The sequence below is a fragment of the Melanostigma gelatinosum genome (genome assembly GCF_949748355.1).
Source record: "Melanostigma gelatinosum genome assembly, chromosome: 12".
Taxonomy (NCBI): Eukaryota; Metazoa; Chordata; class Actinopteri; order Perciformes; family Zoarcidae; genus Melanostigma; species Melanostigma gelatinosum.
Window position 1 is genome coordinate 263,202 of NC_136645.1, and position 20,840 is coordinate 284,041.

A 20,840-nucleotide genomic window follows, 5' to 3' on the forward strand; every position below is an offset into this window, starting at 1 on the left:
TTCTGTTGGTCTCTACCCCATTCAACAATACAACATACAAAGAACCCTGATAATGCATTGACTAACCATCAGTAGAAGATACAAAGTCACAATTATAACGGGTTTAAAGTCACTAACACATAGTATGAAGATACCAACACATAGTAGGAAGATACCAACACGTAGTATGAAGATACCAACACATAGTAGGAAGATACCAACACGTAGTAGGAAGATACCAACACGTAGTATGAAGATACCAACACGTAGTAGGAAGATACCAACACGTAGTAGGAAGATACCAACACGTAGTAGGAAGATACCAACACGTAGTATGAAGATACCAACACGTAGTATGAAGATACCAACACGTAGTATGAAGATACCAACACGTAGTATGAAGATACCAACACGTAGTATGAAGATACCAACACGTAGTAGGAAGATACCAACACGTAGTATGAAGATACCAACACGTAGTATGAAGATACCAACACGTAGTATGAAGATACCAACACATAGTAGGAAGATACCAACACATAGTAGGAAGATACCAACACGTAGTATGAAGATACCAACACGTAGTAGGACGATACCAACACGTAGTATGAAGATACCAACACGTAGTAGGAAGATACCAACACGTAGTATGAAGATACCAACACGTAGTAGGAAGATACCAACACGTAGTATGAAGATACCAACACGTAGTATGAAGATACCAACACGTAGTATGAAGATACCAACACGTAGTATGAAGATACCAACACGTAGTATGAAGATACCAACACGTAGTAGGAAGATACCAACACGTAGTAGGAAGATACCAACACGTAGTATGAAGATACCAACACGTAGTATGAAGATACCAACACGTAGTAGGAAGATACCAACACATAGTATGAAGATACCAACACGTAGTAGGAAGATACCAACACGTAGTAGGAAGATACCAACACGTAGTAGGAAGATACCAACACGTAGTATGAAGATACCAACACGTAGTAGGAAGATACCAACACATAGTAGGAAGATACGAACACGTAGTAGGAAGATACCAACATCACTTTGAAGGTGATGCTCATTTTAATAACTTTATATAATCTGTAATAACATATCATAATTTATGTGTTTATTAATAATCTGAATCTGGTAACTAAAGTAAAACTATAAAATAAATGAAGAGCAGTAAAAGTACAATATTTACCTCTGAGATGTAAAGATGCTAAGCTAACGAGCAGCTCACTGATCAAAATGTCGTCTGCGGTTTGTTTCATCTGAACAAAAGCTGAAGAGTAAAAACATTTTGTGGTAGTATTTCTACACACTCAGCTGTACAGTTACATTCAAAAATATAATTTAAAATGTTTAAAATACAGTTAAAGTTAATACAATTCCTTTAACATCAAGAATGTTCTGTACATTTCATCATGTGTTTATCTGATGTGAGTCCCGATGTTTGTTACTGTCACCTGTCTACATGACCTCCGTGTTCAGCTTCTTCTTCTCTGGTTCGGCTACGTTCAGGAAGCTGATGTGACATTCCGACTCGTCCTGCGGCGCTCGCCGGCCGCTCTGCTGTGATGATGATGATGACGATGTCAGCGGCCAGAAATGGGCGTGGCCTCGGGCCCTGCAGTAACCGTGCAGCACAAGGGCGGTGGTCAGCGCCAACGCGCCCAGTGTCAGGCCCGCCAGCACCAGCAGGACGACGAGCTGGACCTCCGACAGGCTGGCGGCACGACGCTCGCTCACCGTCACTTTGAACGACCTGTCGCCATGTCGACTGCCGTTCAAGGTGACTGCCCTCTCGTTCTGACCCCCGGTGGTCAGCCGAGGTACGGCCCCGCCTCCTCCCCCCTCCCACCCCAGCGTCGTCCAGCTGGGCTCGCGGCCCCTCGGCTCCGTCTCGCAGGTGGCCCCGGTGTAACCGGGCCGGCAGACGCAGTGGAAGCCTGCGGCGCGGTCCAGGCAGCGGCCGGCGTTTAGGCACGGCCAGCTGGCACAGTCGTCCAGGTTGACGGTGCAGAAGCGGCCGGTGAAGCCGGCGGGGCAGAGGCACGAGAAGCGGTTGATGCCGTCCAGGCAGGTGGCGCCGCTGGCACACGGTCGTTGACGGCAGTCGTCCACATCGGTCTCACAGCGCCGACCCGTGAAGCCGGCCAGGCAGCGACACGCCAGGTCCACCGCAAAGCCATCGGCGTCCTCACAGAGGCCACCATTTTTACATGGAGACCTGGAGACAAAACACACGAAGAAGAAGAAGAAGAAAAAGAAGAAGAAGAAGAGACAAGCGTGAACACCAGGTGCTGAGTTCACAGAACCACATCCATCATCATCATGGACATGAGGAGATGTTAATGACGTAGTAGCTACCGAGCAGCTACTAGGTAGCTGCTAGGTAGTAGCTGCTAGGTAGTAGCTGCTAGGTAGTAGCTGCTAGGTAGTAGCTGCTAGGTAGTAGCTACTAGACACTAGCTACTAGGTAGTAGCTGGTAGCTCGCAGACATTCAGTAGCTAGCTAGCAGCTAGTAGCTTCTAGATCAGGGGTCTCAAACTAATTTTCACTCCAGGCCACATCAGCATCATGGTCGCCCACAAAGGGCTGGTTGTAAATGTAACTACTCGTAACATATTGTTAAATAACTCTGCATTCACAGTTTAAAGTAGTCTTCAATGTACTCACAATACATTTCCATGTCAAATGTACAGTAACCAGCCAAAGAGCTGCTTCTATGACTGTGTTTAAGTATCTCATAATTTTGACATTCTATCTCATAATTATGACTTTCTATCATAGTTATGACTTTATATATCATAACTTCGACATTCTATCTCATAATTCCGACTATGGAGATATTTTTATTATCAAGTCTAACTTTTGAAAAAAACTTTTTTTTTTTTTTTTTTTTGCTGGCGGATTCGCGGGCCACATAAAATGACGTGGCGGGCCGGGAGTTTGAGAGCCCTGTTCTAGATACTAGCTACTAGCAATCACAAAATAATTGGTTCTTGGTTTAATCAGTTATTGTTAATAGTTGAACCTGTCCTGTGACAGTGACAGTAAAAATAAATGTTGTGTTTGTAGTCGTCACTTCCTCTCAGATACTAAATCAGACTTTATTCAGATGAACTAAATGTTTACTTTTAGGGATTCAAACAAAAAAACTGCTTTTTATAGCTGAACAACTGTTTCATGACGAGTGAAGGAGGACGAAGTTGAACAAACAGAAGGATCATCCAGGTGGTCTACAGGGAGACCTGCACAGACCTCCTCAGCTGACAGGGTCCGGTCTTCAGCTGACAGTCTCTGCCGTGGAAGCCGTGGGCACACAGACAGGTGTACTCAGCGTTGTCCTCCATCACACAGGTCGCTCCGTTCTGACACGGCGGCTGCTCCGAGCACACCGACAGGTCTGAAACAAGGAGACGGGGACACATCAGACCGGATCCCAACAGGGACCCCAAAACCCAAACCAGAAGAAGTGAGAGTCCAGACCTTTGTCACAGAAGCGGCCCCCCCAGCCCGCCTCACAGCTGCACTGCCACGGCTGCTGACAGGATCCGTGAAGACAGCCGGGCGTCGGCACGCAGCGCTCGCACCGCTCGCCGTCCCAACCGGGGTCACACCTGGAGACACAGAGAGACAGAGATCTCATTCACTGGGTCCTCATCTGGGTCTCTACCCGGGTCTACCACCAGCTGGACCAGAAACCCTCTAGAGCAGGGGTGTCAAATTCATCTCCACCCCATCTAACCCCTAACCCTATCCCTGCTAAAAATGCTGAAGGTATGTGAGCAGAGCTCCGACCAGATACAGACTTTTACAAATGTCAGTTTGTGAAGAAACACCATCGCAGACGAGTTGATGAACTAGCAGCAATCTAACAACACAGCTAGCTAAGAGACGAGCAGGTACTTGTGTTTGTAATGAACTGCTGATGAAAGCAGACAACACGGATACATCATCTATCATGTTCATCAGACCTGACTCTCAGTGAGCAGCTCTTGGATGTAGCTGCACAGGACGACGACAGGGAGGAACATTAGTGATGCAGAGAGGTGAACAAACAGCTTTGAACAAAGTTAATGTCAGAACTTGTGTTTGATATTTGTCTTTGTTATTTTCTTTAATAGTTTGATCTTTGATAGAGTCATGTGGGTTTCTGAACCCGCAATTAAAATGATTTATGTTACAATAACAGAAATGTGTTTAAATATCATTTTTCATTGATATAACTGCATGTACAATATGTTTACACTTGAATAAACAATAATCAAATGCAGAGAGTTATTGAACAATATGTTAGGGGAAGTTACAGTTATACAGTCTTACAGTTACAACCGGCCCTTTGAGGGCGACCGTGATGCTGATGTGGCCCAGAGTGAGATGAGTTTGACAACCCTGGTTTAGAGTCAAACAGACCATAAAGCAGGGGATGCTTTAGGGCGGGGCTACGCAGTGATTGACAGGTCTCTGGTAGACCATAAAGCAGGGGATGCTTAAGATCAGAGGAGGATCGATGGTCTCACCTGCAGACTCCGGACTCGTCACAGCGGCTGTTGGTGACGTTACAGCTGCAGTCACTTCCTGCAGAGAAGAAAAACAAGAAGAAGAAGAGAAGAAATCAGCTGGAAGCTTAGATTTAAACAGGAACAACTTCCTGCTTCAAGAGTTTCACAATAAAAGCATTAGCTGACTTATCAATATTTACTCATCAATAATCAAACTTATTAGTTCAACAGGATTCTGTGGGGGAGTTTTATTATTGAAGGAGAACATCAGTATAACATCTGGTTCATCAAGCAAATTAAACAAAACACATTTAAAAAAAACAAATTAAATCTAAACTCAAGGGCCACTTACTGGCTTTTTTTCAAATACATCTCACAGCCTTCATCAGCTCAGTGGTATCACATGACATTGGTTACATGACACAGACACACTGATGAAGGCCGTGAGATGTGGTTGAAAGCTCTGGAAGGAACTCCTCAGTGGATCTGGAGATGAGATCGTGTTTTTAAAATGACACGATTGGTTGTGTCATTCCTGTGGGCGTGGCCTGTGAGTGACTCTGTCACGTGACCTCTGGCGCGTCTGTCTGTCGGAGAGGCAGCTGGACTCAACTGATCTTCATCATAGTGAGGAGGAAGAGGACAGGAGACACTTCCTCTCTGCAGGTGAGTCTCAGATTCCAGGTTTGATGGAGGATCAGACCGCAAGTTATCAGCAGGAATATTTCAAAGGGTGTCCTGACAGGAGACCAGACCTCAGACCACCAACAGCTGAGGGGGGCTAAATGTTATCTGAGAAGGGTTTAATCTGACAGCTTGACAACAATCGGACACCGAGTGAGGATCTGCTCTCAAAGAACAATACTAAGGACTTGACCATACCTTGACCTCTGCAGGGCGGGACGATGAGGACGATCAGGACACAGCAGCTCAGCAGGAAGCCTGAAGATCTCACTGAGGACATGTTGGACATTTTGGAGACCCGGAGGACGAAGACCACCTGTGACAGAAGAGACAGATGCATTGGTGGAGGCTGACCTGGAGTCAGTTTGTCAGCGTCGGGTGAACTTACTGAGGCTCCTGAAAGGTGAGACGTCTCAAGCTGTCATCGTCCAGATCAAAGGCCTGAACCAGGTGTGAGACACTTAAATCAGACCTGCTGCTGCTCCCATATCAGCTGTTCACACATTATACCTCCTGACATCACAGACCAGAAACTGATCTGAGGACGTCAGACATATCTGACAGATCAGAGTGATCAGGTCTCACGGCTGTTGGCATCATTTCAGTTTGCAAAGACCGTTTGTTGTTTTTAACCGGCGGGCAGCAATGCATCAAACCCGTGAGGACTGAGCATACAAAGTACCTGAACAGGTAGAGAACAGAGTACCCACACAGGTAGGGAACAGAGTACCTGAACAGGTAGTGTACAGAGTACCTGAACAGGTAGAGAACAGAATACCTGAACAGGTAGAGAACAGAGTACCCACACAGGTAGGGAACAGAGTACCTGAACAGGTAGTGTACAGAGTACCTGAACAGGTAGAGAACAGAGTACCTATACAGGTAGTGTACAGAGGACCTGAACAGGTAGAGAACAGAGTACCCACACAGGTAGGGAACAGAGTACCTGAACAGGTAGTGTACAGAGTACCTGAACAGGTAGAGAACAGAGTACCTATACAGGTAGTGTACAGAGGACCTGAACAGGTAGAGAACAGAGTACCCACACAGGTAGGGAACAGAGTACCTATACAGGTAGTGTACAGAGTACCTGAACAGGTAGAGAACAGAATACCTGAACAGGTAGAGAACAGAGTACCTGAACAGGTAGAGAACAGAGTACCTGAACAGGTAGTGTACAGAGTACCTGAACAGGTAGAGAACAGAGTACCTGAACAGGTAGAGAACAGAGTACCTATAGAGGTAGTGTACAGAGTACCTGAACAGGTAGAGTACAGAGTACCTATACAGGTAGTGTACAGAGTACCTGAACAGGTAGAGAACAGAATACCTGAACAGGTAGAGAACAGAGTACCTGAACAGGTAGAGAACAGAATACCTGAACAGGTAGAGAACAGAGTACCTGAACAGGTAGAGAACAGAGTACCTGAACAGGTAGAGAACAGAGTACCTATAGAGGTAGTGTACAGAGTACCTGAACAGGTAGAGTACAGAGTACCTGAACAGGTAGAGAACAGAGTACCTGAACAGGTAGAGTACAGAGTACCTGAACAGGTAGAGAACAGAGTACCTGAACAGGTAGAGAACAGAGTACCTATACAGGTAGTGTACAGAGTACCTGAACAGGTAGAGTACAGAGTACCTGAACAGGTAGTGTACAGAGTACCTGAACAGGTAGAGAACAGAGTACCTGAACAGGTAGAGAACAGAGTACCTGAACAGGTAGAGAACAGAGTACCTATACAGGTAGTGTACAGAGTACCTGAACAGGTAGAGAACAGAGTACCTGAACAGGTAGAGAACAGAGTACCTGAACAGGTAGAGAACAGAGTACCTATACAGGTAGTGTACAGAGTACCTGAACAGGTAGAGTACAGAGTACCTGAACAGGTAGTGTACAGAGTACCTGAACAGGTAGAGAACAGAGTACCTGAACAGGTAGAGAACAGAGTACCTGAACAGGTAGAGAACAGAGTACCTGAACAGGTAGAGAACAGAGTACCTGAACAGGTAGAGAACAGAATACCTATACAGGTAGTGTACAGAGTACCTGAACAGGTATAGAACAGAATACCTGAACAGGTAGAGTACAGAGTACCTGAACAGGTAGAGAACAGAGTACCTGAACAGGTAGAGAACAGAGTACCTGAACAGGTAGAGAACAGAGTACCTGAACAGGTAGAGTACAGTGTACCTGAACAGAATTCTCACTGTGTATGTGGGGACACCTCTTTGGCTCAGTTTAAAAAATAATTTACTATGATTAACACGATCAAAAGCTTTGGAGGCATCAATGAAACACATAAGAAGTGATGAGTTTTGACCTCTGTATTTGTTTACAGTGTCCTTTAAGGCATATAAACACAAGTCAGTGCCATGTTTGGCTTTGAAGCCCAACTGGTTATCTGTGGAGGTGATGAAGTCCTGTATTCTGTCCAGCAGGATTCTTTCTAGGACTTTTGACAGGACGCTGGCCAAAGCAATGGGCCTGTAATTCTCTAGGCTACATACTTTACCAGCTTTGTTTTTAATGACTGGCACTGAGAGAACAGACAGCATTGAGTCTGGTAACAAGCCGTGAACCATGAAGCCAGTAAAACAAATAGCGAGGAGAGGAGCTAACCTCGGACTAGCATCTTTAAGGTGTTCAGCAGTAATATGGTCTAAGCCACTTGCTTTGCCTTCAGACAGTTTGTTGATAGCTTGGTGCAGCTCATATGATGTAATTACCATTCACTCATTACTCTCAGAACTGTCCACGCTGTACAAATCACTGTTGATGCAGTTAAATAAGGTGCTATAATGCTGTCGCCATAACTCAGCAATGTTGTCTGTTCCTGAGATTCCATCTATAGTGCATGGTAAAGATGTTTCACAGTTAAGAGCTCTCACTTCTTTCCATAAATCAACGAGGTTGTTGCTTAGCAGCTTCTTGGCCATGGAGTCAGCCCTCATGGCTTGATCATTCTTGCAGATGAAGTGAATGGCATACTTATATCTTGCATTGGTGAGCTTCTTGTACTCAAGCTCTGGTCCTTGTCTGGGTCTACCAGCTAGAGCCCATGATTTGAAGGCTTCACAGGCTTCAGCACGATACTCAGCTACAGACTCGTTCCAGCCAGGTTTGATGTTATGGGTCTTATTGTGATGCTTGTAGTAGGGCTTGCTGTCTTTATACAGAGCACTTACTATATCATTGTACATGAAGCAGAGATCTCTCCTATGCACCACATCCTTACAGTTAACGTCAGTACACACAGCTGCATCTCTAGCTGGATGAATATGACTGAAGGACTGGTCTGTACGAGCAGAATACACTAAGACGTCCTCTTCAGTGAGAGTTGACAGTCAAGTTTTTCTGTGTTGACACTATTTACATTTCTAGATAGCGCCGGCAGATGTTCAACATTTATCGACATAGCAAAAGGTATATGATGAGTTGTTGCTGCTCCATAAAGAATGCCCATACATCCCAATGAAGCATGAGCATCAGCTGTACCAATACAATGGTCCAGCCATGATGTAGTGTGCCCGGCCTCACTAATGTATGTATAGCTATCTGTAGGCAAAAGCACTTCGCTTGATAAGATAAAATAATTGTCTTTACAAAACTGAGCCATGTGCTTGGCAAATACTGAGCTTGTGTCTGAGATATCTGCATTCATATCCCCAATAACATAAATACTAGAAGAAGTATTGTCTTGAATGAAGGAATTGATGAAGGCAAGCCTATTTAGATATTCATCCTCATTGTGATTGCACTCATAGGGTGTATAAACATTTAGGATAGTGAATTCCTTATCATCATGAGTAAACTGTATTGCAACACACCAGTCAACACCAAGCCTGACCACATTTATCAAAGAGTCAAGCTTCTTATTCCAGAGAATAGCCACACCCCCTGGAATCCTTCCTCTGACTATTCCCATGCCAAAGTCAGTTGTAGACTCCCCAGCACCATGAAAGTTATCATTAAAAGAGTTGAGTTTTTCCAAGTCTTGCTTCAGTAAGAATGTCTCTTGTAAACATAGTATGTCACAATTCTCCAAAAGGTTGTCAACAACCATGCGGCGAGCTTTATCCCCAACGCTCTGCCCACACGCAGGCCACGACAGTTGTATAATAGAGCAGAAATACTGATTGATGACTGAATAATATATTAGTTTTTTGCTTAAAGTAAATGTCTTATCACTTAATTTTCTTCTCAGAATACACCAGAATGCTACATTTTAAACCTCATATTTCAGATAAAGTTTGATATTTGAGTCATGTTGTGGATGATCAGATGGAGTTATGATGGGAGCAGTCGCCCAATTGCAGATTCAGCTTCAGCAAAACCTTTGTGTTCAAATCAGCCCACAGGAGTTCACAAGGCAGGCGTCCTTTCTCTAAACACTGACCTGATGCATCAAGTGGATATGTTTTGCTGAACATAATATTATGCATTGGTCTCTACATCCTCTAGTCTAATGAGCAGACTTATAAACGCACTGTTACGACTCCTTCATAGTGTCATATTGCTTTTCTTTTTTTTATTAGCAGCATTTACTTTCAATACTTAAGTACATTTAATGTCAGAAAATTACTTTTGTACTTAAGTACAATAAATATCAGATACTTTAAGTCTTTTACTCAAGTAGTATTCTAATAGGTGACTTTTACTGGAGTCGTTTTCCAGAAAGGTATCTTTACTTTTACTTAAGTATGTCTTTGAGTACTTTATACACCACTGCTGCCCACACACTTGACTGGCAGGCGGCAGGAGATAACGAGCGGGATCATTTTTCCAGAGATTACAGTCGAGAACACAAGACAGGAACTGACATGCCTGTGTGTGTGTGTGTGTGTGTGTCTGTGTCTGCGTGTCGGTGTGTGTGTGTCTGTGTGTGTGGGTGTGTGTGTGTGTGTCTGTGTGTCTGTGTCTGTGTGTGTGTGTGTGTGTGTGTGTGTGTGCGTGGGTGTGTGTGTGTGTGTGTGTGTGTCTGCGTGTCTGTGTGTGTGTGTCTGTGTGTCTGTGTCTGTGTGTGTGTGTGTGTGTGTGTGTGTGTGTGTGCGTGGGTGTGTGTGTGTGTGCATGTGTGTCTGCGTGTCTGTGTGTGTGTGTCTGTGTGTCTGTGTGTGTGTGTCTGTGTGTGTGTGTCTGTGTGTCTGTGTGTGTGTGTCTGTGTGTGTGTGTCTGTGTGTCTGTGTGTCTGTGTGTGTGTGTCTGTGTGCGTGGGTGTGTGTGCGTGGGTGTGTGTGCGTGGGTGTGTGTGTGTGCGTGTCTGTGTGTGTGTCTCTGTGTGTGTGTGTCTCTGTGTGTGTGTCTCTGTGTGTGTGTGTCTGTGTGTGTGTCTCTGTGTGTGTGTGTCTGCGTGTGTGTGTGTCTGTGTGTGTGTGTCTGCGTGTCTGTGTGTGTGTGTGTGCGTGTGTGTCTGCGTGTCTGTGTGTGTGTCTCTGTGTGTGTGTGTCTGTGTGTGTGTCTCTGTGTGTGTGTGTCTGCGTGTGTGTGTGTCTGTGTGTGTGTGTCTGTGTGTCTGTGTGTCTATGTGTGTGTGTCTGTGTCTGTGTGTCTGCGTGTGTGTGTGTGTGTCTGTGTGCGTGGGTGTGTGTGTGTGTGTGCGTGTGTGTCTGCGTGTCTGTGTGTGTGTGTCTGTGTGTGTGTGTCTGTGTCTGTGTCTGTGTGTGTGTGTCTGTGTGTGTGTGTGTCTGTGTCTGTGTGTGTGTGTGTGTGTGTGTGTGCGCGTGGGTGTGTGTGTGTGTGTGCGTGTGTGTCTGCGTGTCTGTGTGTGTGTGTCTGTGTGTGTGTGTCTGTGTGTCTGTGTCTGTGTGTGTGTGTCTGTGTGTGTGTGTCTGTGTGTCTGTGTGTCTGTGTGTGTGTGTCTGCGTGTGTGTGTGTCTGTGTGTGTGTGTGTGTGTCTGTGTGTGTGTCTGTGTGTGTGTCTGCGTGTGTGTGTGTCTGTGTGTGTGTGTGTGTCTGTGTGTGTGTGTGTGTGTCTGTGTGTGTGCGTGGGTGTGTGTGTGTGCGTGTGTGTCTGCGTGTCTGTGTGTGTGTCTCTGTGTGTGTGTGTCTGCGTGTGTGTGTGTCTGTGTGTGTGTGTGTGTGTCTGTGTGTGTGTGTCTGTGTGTGTGTGTCTGTGTGTCTGTGTGTGTGTGTCTGTGTGCGTGGGTGTGGGTGTGTGTGTGTGTGTGTGCGTGGGTGTGTGTGTGTGTGTGCGTGTGTGTCTGCGTGTCTGTGTGTGTGTGTCTGTGTGTGTGTGTCTGTGTGTCTGTGTGTCTGTGTGTGTGTGTCTGTGTGTGTGTCTGCGTGTCTGTGTGTGTGTGTGTGTGTGTGTGCGTGGGTGTGTGTGTGTGTGTGTTTTATATTCTGGATAAACTGAAGCTGATCTAATGTTACATTCTCCTGAGTGTAAAGCGTGAGAACAATAAAGAAGTGTAGTTCTTACCTTCATCTGACAGATTCCTGCTGCTTTAATGTCACAAAGCTCTTTAACATTCAGAGTGTTTCCTCTCTGCTGCCCTTCAACACACACTCACACACACACACACACACACTCTCTGTTCTTCTGCTGCTTATTTTAAAGACAGTTTGAAGCTGCAGACGGACGACCAGGAGACCCGTCCTCCACCCGTCCTCCCTCTTCATTTAACACACTCCCTCTCTGCAGGGTCTGACCCCGACACACACACACACACACACACGCACACATTTACTGGAGTGTGTGTGCTGTTTGTCAGATAACTGTGGTGTTAAATTAAATCTGACCACAGTGACAGAAACACTGAGGACACAGTGTTAATAAGTGTTGATTAGACTTTCACACTTAAAGTAAAAGATGTGTGATGCTGTGAAGACAGCTGCAGGTCTGAAACCAGAGAATCTAGAAAAATAAAATGTTCCTCATCGTGAACTATTATACAAAAAATATTTAAGAGAAATATATCATGAACAAAATACTGTAACACAGTGTTACAGTCTATGTTTGTATTTAAAACTGCTGGCTGAGGAGCAAAGAACCGTAAACAAGACCAAACAAGTCTGAGACAAAATATTCTCAGGACAGAAACAAGAGTAAAGAGTAAAAACACTTAGGGAACTAAAACAGGTCTGAGTAAAAACACTCAGGGAACTAAAACAGGTCTGAGTCAAAACACTCAGGGAACTAAAATATTTGTGAGTCAAAACACCCAGGGAACTAAAACAAGTCTGAGTAAAAACGCCCAGGGAACTAAAACAAGTCTGAGTCAAAACACCCAGGGAACTAAAACAGGTCTGAGTAAAAATACTCAGGGAACTAAAACAGGTCTGAGTAAAAACACTCAGGGAACTAAAACAAGTCTGAGTCAAAACACCCAGGGAACTAAAACAGGTCTGAGTAAAAACACTCAGGGAACGAAAACAGGTCTGAGTAAAAACACTCAGGGAACGAAAACAAGTCTGAGTAAAAACACTCAGGGAACTAAAATATTTGTGAGTCAAAACACCCAGGGAAGTAAAACAAGTCTGAGTCAAAACACTCAGGGAACTAAAATATTTGTGAGTCAAAACACCCAGGGAACTAAAACAAGTCAAGGTAAAAACACTCATGGAACTAAAATAATTGTGAGTCTAAACACCCAGGGAACTAAAACAAGTCTGAGTCAAAACACCCAGGGAACTAAAACAAGTCAAGGTCAAAACACTCATGGAACTAAAATATTTGTGATTCAAAACACCCAGGGAACGAAAACAAGTCTGAGTCAAAACACCAGGGAACTAAAACAAGTCTGAGTCAAAACACTCAAGGAACTAAAATAAGTCGGAGTCAAAACACCCAGGGAACTAAAACAAGTCAAGGTCAAAACACTCATGGAACTAAAATAATTGTGAGTCTAAACACCCAGGGAACTAAAACAAGTCTGATTCAAAACACCCAGGGAACTAAAACAAGTCAAGGTCAAAACACTCATGGAACTAAAATATTTGTGATTCAAAACACCCAGGGAACGAAAACAAGTCTGAGTCAAAACACCAGGGAACTAAAACAAGTCTGAGTCAAAACACTCAAGGAACTAAAATAAGTCGGAGTCAAAACACCCAGGGAACTAAAACAAAACTGAGTCAAAACACCCAGGGAACTAAAACAAGTCTGAGTCAAAACACCCAGGGAAGTATAACAGGTCTGAGTAAAAACACTCAGGGAACTGAAACAAGTCTAAGGCAAAACACCCAGGGAACTAAAACAAGTCAAGGTCAAAACACTCAGGGAACTAAAATATTTGTGAGTCAAAACACTCAGGGAACTAAAACAAATCTGAGTCAAAACACTCAGGGAACTAAAACAAATCTGAGTCAAAACACTCAGGGAACTAAAACAAGTCTGAGTCAAAACACCCAGGGAACTGAAACAAGTCTATGGCAAAACACCCAGGGAATGAAAACAAGTTTGAGGCAAAACACCCAGGGAACTAAAACAAGTCAAGGTCAAAACACTCATGGAACTAAAATAATTGTGAGTCAAAACACCCAGGGAACTAAAACAAGTCTGGGTCAAAACACCCAGGGAACTAAAACAAGTCTGAGTCAAAACACCCAGGGAACTAAAACAAGTCTGAGTCAAAACACCAAGAGAACTAAAACAAGTCTGAGTCAAAACACCCAGGGAAATAAAACAAGTCTGAGTCAAAACACTCACGGAACTAAAATAATTGTGAGTCAAAATACCCAAAGAACTAAAACAAGTCTGAGTCACTAGAAAACTAGAACTCGAACCAACCTCCTTGATGACCATTGGAAAAATACCCATTCAACTAGAAGAAGTCGGAGTCAAAACAAGCTGTTTTTTACCCAGAATGCTCTGCTGTTTATGGGACCGTCTTCCTCTATCTGATGATCCCCACAGATCTGTTCGGTCTGATATCAGCTTCCAGCAGGCCAAGTGTGTCGGCGGTGTGTGTGTTTGTAAAAAGGCTTCTGTGAGTGAATCAGATCTGACTTCAGATCAGTAGACTCGACTCATATCGGCAGGCTGAGACTCGTCTTCACCTGAACAAGGTGCAGCTATTTATTTGTCTTCAGGTGAGAGTGGAGAGACAGAGGCATGCTGGGAAACAACAGAAACACTTCAGAAATTCATAAGACATTCCTTTTGTCAGAACACTTCATTGAAAAACATGTAGACACTGTAAAGTATGAAGTAGGTTTAAGAGGAAGATCCCAGCACTGTTCATCAGAATCTCAAAGAGTTGTACCAAAATCCATGTTCTTTAAAAAGATGTTCCTTTTTTCTGTGTTTTGATGACGTGGGAAGAATACATCTCTCCAAAATGTCGAGTATGTGTTCAACCACCAAAACAAAGACCACTACAACCACTAGAACGTCCTAAGGGCTGAAAGAACCCCCTCAAGGACCTCCTATGATCTCCTTGATGATCACTAGAACAACCTACAGAACTTCTAGAACCTCCTTGATCACCACTAGAACCACCGACAGGAGCCATAAAACCTCCTTGATGATATACTGATGATATACTGATGATATACTGATGATATACTGATGATATATTGATGATATACTGATGATATATTGATGATATACTGATGATATACTGATGATATACTGATGATATACTGATGATATATTGATGATATACTGATGATATATTGATGATATATTGATGATATATTGATGATATACTGATGATATATTGATGATATACTGATGATATACTGATGATATATTGATGATATACTGATGATATATTGATGATATATTGATGATATACTGATGATATACTGATGATATATTGATGATATATTGATGATATATTGATGATATACTGATGATATATTGATGATATATTGATGATATACTGATGATATATTGATGATATACTGATGATATATTGATGATATATTGATGATATACTGATGATATACTGATGATATATTGATGATATACTGATGATATACTGATGATATATTGATGATATATTGATGATATATTGATGATATACTGATGATATACTGATGATATATTGATGATATACTGATGATATACTGATGATATATTGATGATATACTGATGATATATTGATGATATACTGATGATATATTGATGATATACTGATGATATATTGATGATATACTGATGATATATTGATGATATACTGATGATATATTGATGATATACTGATGATATATTGATGATATACTGATGATATACTGATGATATATTGATGATATACTGATGATATATTGATGATATATTGATGATATATTGATGATATACTGATGATATATTGATGATATACTGATGATATATTGATGATATATTGATGATATATTGATGATATACTGATGATATATTGATGATATACTGATGATATACTGATGATATATTGATGATATACTGATGATATATTGATGATATATTGATGATATATTGATGATATACTGATGATATATTGATGATATACTGATGATATATTGATGATATATTGATGATATATTGATGATATACTGATGATATATTGATGATATACTGATGATATACTGATGATATATTGATGATATACTGATGATATATTGATGATATATTGATGATATACTGATGATATATTGATGATATACTGATGATATACTGATGATATATTGATGATATACTGATGATATATTGATGATATACTGATGATATACTGATGATATACTGATGATATATTGATGATATATTGATGATATATTGATGATATACTGATGATATATTGATGATATACTGATGATATATTGATGATATACTGATGATATATTGATGATATACTGATGATATATTGATGATATACTGATGATATACTGATGATATATTGATGATATACTGATGATATATTGATGATATACTGATGATATATTGATGATATACTGATGATATATTGATGATATACTGATGATATAGTGATGATATATTGATGATATACTGATGATATACTGATGATATATTGATGATATATTGATGATATACTGATGATATACTGATGATATACTGATGATATATTGATGATATACTGATGATATACTGATGATATACTGATGATATACTGATGATATATTGATGATATATTGATGATATACTGATGATATACTGATGATATATTGATGATATATTGATGATATACTGATGATATATTGATGATATACTGATGATATACTGATGATATACTGATGATATACTGATGATATATTGATGATATACTGATGATATACTGATGATATACTGATGATATACTGATGATATATTGATGATATACTGATGATATATTGATGATATACTGATGATATACTGATGATATACTGATGATATACTGATGATATATTGATGATATACTGATGATATATTGATGATATACTGATGATATATTGATGATATACTGATGATATATTGATGATATATTGATGATATACTGATGATATATTGATGATATATTGATGATATACTGATGATATATTGATGATATACTGATGATATATTGATGATATACTGATGATATACTGATGATATACTGATGATATACTGATGATATACTGATGATATACTGATGATATATTGATGATATACTGATGATATATTGATGATATACTGATGATATACTGATGATATATTGATGATATACTGATGATATACTGATGATATATTGATGATATATTGATGATATATTGATGATGTATTGAATCTCTCTGATAGGTAACATATATAAACATATTGATGGCCAATTGTAACTCCTCCTCCATCTGTTTCTTTCTGAGAACAGTTTTAGCATGAAAACGTGTAAAAGGCAGATTGTGGAGCATCATGGGATGTCAAAGCTATCCAATGAAAATGTGTCATCACAAATAAAACACCTACAAATCAATAATCAACAATATGAGACCTGAGGAGCTCCACTGGTCTGGTTCAGTTTCTGTTGGAGTAACAGGATCCATCTGTGATGGTGGTGGTTGGTCGGGGGGGGGGGGGGGGGGGGGTGTTGGGGGTCTGTGAGTGTCTGTGGGGGTGTTGGGGCTATGTGGGGTCTGTGGGTGTCTGTGGATCTGTGGGGGTCTGGGGGTCTGGGGTGGTCTGTAGGGGTCTGTGGGTCTGTGGGGTCTGTGGATCTGTGGGGGTCTGGGGTGGTCTGTAGGGGTCTGTGGGTCTGTGGGGTCTGTGGTGATCTGTAGAGGTCTGTGGGGTCTGTGGTGGTCTGTGGTGATCTGTGGGGGTCTGTGGGGGTGTTGAGGGGTTGATGAGGGTCTAACCTCATGAATGAACCGGACCAGGAGCAGCTGGGAGATTCGCTCTCCTCTAAACTGTCAAACCACCTGCCCCACAATGCCTCTGAGTTTATACAGGGAGAAGAATGGAGGGGCCCCCTTCCTCACTACAGCTGCTGACCCCCCCCGCCCTGAACATTCAGAGGGAGTAAATGATTCAGGAGTCCCATATTTCCTTTTCTACTTCCTTTGTCCTTCCCTACCTCCTTCCTTCCTTTGCCACCAGACTCTCTGTTCGTACCAAATAACGATTCATGTTTCTATTAATGTGACATTTTATAAACTTTATTTTTTACTGGACTGATGCCTCTGACCTCTTTGATAATGAGCCAATAAACACAGTGATCAATACGCTCTGTGTTTTTATGAGTCGTCATCATCCTGTTACTGTAACTGATCGAGGGAGGGGAGGAGAGGAGGAGAGGAGGAGATGAGGAGAGGAGGATGGGAGGAGGAGAGGAGACGAGGATGACAGAAGATACAGATAATGTTGAGATCAGATGACATCATTGATCAGCTCTGAGGAGTCAGACTGCTTCTTCTTCTCTCTGACTTTCCTTCACAGGTTCTGAAACCCGTCAGAGAGACACCAGCAGCTGCTGGGACTCAAACCAGTGACATGTTCTCCATACGTCCCATTACTCCCATACCTCCCATACCAGAGGACAGAGGGGGATCTGCATTGTTGTGGAGCAGCTGGACATTGTCTTCGTCTCTCGCTCTGCAGGGAGACGATAATCTGCTCAACAGCTGTGTGTGTGTGTGTGTATGAGTGTGTGTATGAGACAATTTGATTGGTTGAGAGAAGAAAGGGAGGACGGGTCATTGTTTCTCAGGTAGTCCTCCACATAGATCTCCCATCATGCACCACATAAACAAACTGTTCCTCTCGTGCTTTTATTTGATTTCCTTTACTTTTGTAAGTTATATTTTGAAGTGTTCTTCCTTTACTTCCTGTGCCCTCAGTCAGTCAAATCTGATGTGTTGATACATAACACCTCAGTTTGTCTATCTGAGTGTTTTGGTGTAAACAGTCTGAAACAGTCTATGGACACTGGAAACAACCTGTAGACAGAACTGAGGGACTATAACACAGAACAACCTGCAGACAGAACTGAGGGACTCTAACAAAGAAACATCCTGCAGACAGAACTGAGGGAGTCTAAAACAGAAACAACCTGTAGACAGAACTGAGGGACTCTAACACAGAACAACCTGCAGACATAACTGAGGGACTCTAACACAGAAACAACCTGCAGATAGAACTGAGGGACTCTAACACAGAACAACCTGCAGACAGAACTGAGGGACTCTAACACAGAAACAACCTGCAGACAGAACTGAGGGACTCTAACACAGAAACAACCTGCAGACAGAAGTGAGGGACTCTAACACAGAAACAACCTGCAGACAGAAGTGAGGGACTCTAACACAGAACAACCTGCAGACAGAACTGAGGGACTCTAACACAGAACAACCTGCAGACAGAACTGAGGGACTCTAACACAGAAACAACCTGCAGACAGAACTGAGGGACTTTAACACAGAACAACCTGCAGACAGAACTGAGGGACTCTAACACAGAAACATCTGTACGACCCTAACAGACAAAGATGTTTATATATTTATATATATGTTATTAATCTGTACTAAGATATATATATCTATATAGATATATATATCTATATATCTATATTTATATATATTTATATATATTTATATATATTTATATATATTTATATATATATTCGGGGTGTAACGGTTCACAAAATTCACGGTTCGGTTCGGTACGATACATTGGAGCCACGGTTCGGTATATTGTCAATACAGTAGAAAACTATAAATGCAGAGAAACATACTTGATTTTAAAATATATTTATTCATTACAACTAACATCATAAAGTTATTCTTTGACTTTGAACAATGATGGAACTATACCTGAGTGACCCATCTTCTGGGGTTACGATACGGTCGGGAGACGAGCGTTACGGTCGGGAGACGAGCGTTACGGTCGGGAGACGAGCGATACGGTCGGGAGACGAGCGATACGGTCGGGAGACGAGCGTTACGGTCGGGAGACGAGCGTTACGGTCGGGAGACGAGCGATACGGTCGGGCGACGAGCGATACGGTCGGGCGACGAGCGTTACGGTCGGGAGACGAGCGTTACGGTCGGGAGACGAGCGATACGGTCGGGAGACGAGCGTTACGGTCGGGAGACGAGCGTTACGGTCGGGAGACGAGCGATACGGTCGGGAGACGAGCGTTACGGTCGGGAGACGAGCGATACGGTCGGGAGACGAGCGTTACGGTCGGGAGACGAGCGATACGGTCGGGAGACGAGCGTTACGGTCGGGAGATGAGCGTTACGGTCGGGAGACGAGCGATACGGTCGGGCGACGAGCGTTACGGTCGGGAGACGAGCGTTACGGTCGGGAGACGAGCGATACGGTCGGGAGACGAGCGTTACGGTCGGGAGACGAGCGTTACGGTCGGGAGACGAGCGATACGGTCGGGAGACGAGCGTTACGGTCGGGAGACGAGCGTTACGGTCGGGAGACGAGCGATACGGTCGGGAGACGAGCGTTACGGTCGGGCGACGTTACGGTCGGGCGACGAGCGATACGGTCGGGAGACGAGCGTTACGGTCGGGAGACGAGCGATACGGTCGGGAGACGAGCGTTACGGTCGGGCGACGAGCGTTACGGTCGGGAGACGAGCGTTACGGTCGGGAGACGAGCGATACGGTCGGGAGACGAGCGATACGGTCGGGAGACGAGCGTTACGGTCGGGAGACGAGCGATACGGTCGGGAGACGAGCGTTACGGTCGGGAGACGAGCGATACGGTCGGGAGACGAGCGTTACGGTCGGGAGACGAGCGATACGGTCGGGAGACGAGCGATACGGTCGGGAGACGAGCGTTACGGTCGGGAGACGAGCGTTACGGTCGGGAGACGAGCGATACGGTCGGGAGACGAGCGTTACGGTCGGGAGACGAGCGATACGGTCGGGAGACGAGCGTTACGGTCGGGAGACGAGCGTTACGGTCGGGAGACGAGCGTTACGGTCGGGAGACGAGCGATACGGTCGGGAGACGAGCGTTACGGTCGGGCGACGAGCGATACGGTCGGGAGACGAGCGTTACGGTCGGGAGACGAGCGATACGGTCGGGAGACGAGCGTTACGGTCGGGAGACGAGCGATACGGTCGGGAGACGAGCGTTACGGTCGGGAGACGAGCGTTACGGTCGGGAGACGAGCGATACGGTCGGGAGACGAGCGTTACGGTCGGGAGACGAGCGATACGGTCGGGAGACGAGCGTTACGGTCGGGAGACGAGCGATACGGTCGGGAGACGAGCGTTACGGTCGGGAGACGAGCGATACGGTCGGGAGACGAGC

The 20,840-nt window shown here is 43.6% G+C and overlaps 1 protein-coding gene across 2 annotated transcripts; it reads right to left on the minus strand.

Annotated features, from left to right (window-relative positions):
• Positions 1-1,172: 1,172 nt before the first annotated feature.
• On the minus strand, positions 1,173-14,097 carry dlk2 (delta-like 2 homolog). Of its 2 annotated transcripts, none has more exons than XM_079280770.1 (6): positions 13,985-14,097; positions 5,377-5,494; positions 4,513-4,570; positions 3,479-3,609; positions 3,251-3,395; positions 1,173-2,215 (listed from the first exon to the last, which is right to left on the minus strand). In XM_079280770.1, the coding sequence occupies exons 2-6, from the start codon at positions 5,465-5,467 to the stop codon at positions 1,456-1,458; spliced, it is 1,185 nt and encodes a 394-aa protein (XP_079136896.1). In that variant the 5' UTR covers positions 5,468-5,494; positions 13,985-14,097; the 3' UTR covers positions 1,173-1,455. The 2 variants fall into 2 exon arrangements, with proteins under 2 accessions (XP_079136896.1, XP_079136895.1); XM_079280769.1 differs by lacking the exon at positions 13,985-14,097 and adding an exon at positions 11,604-11,707.
• Positions 14,098-20,840: the final 6,743 nt, after the last annotated feature.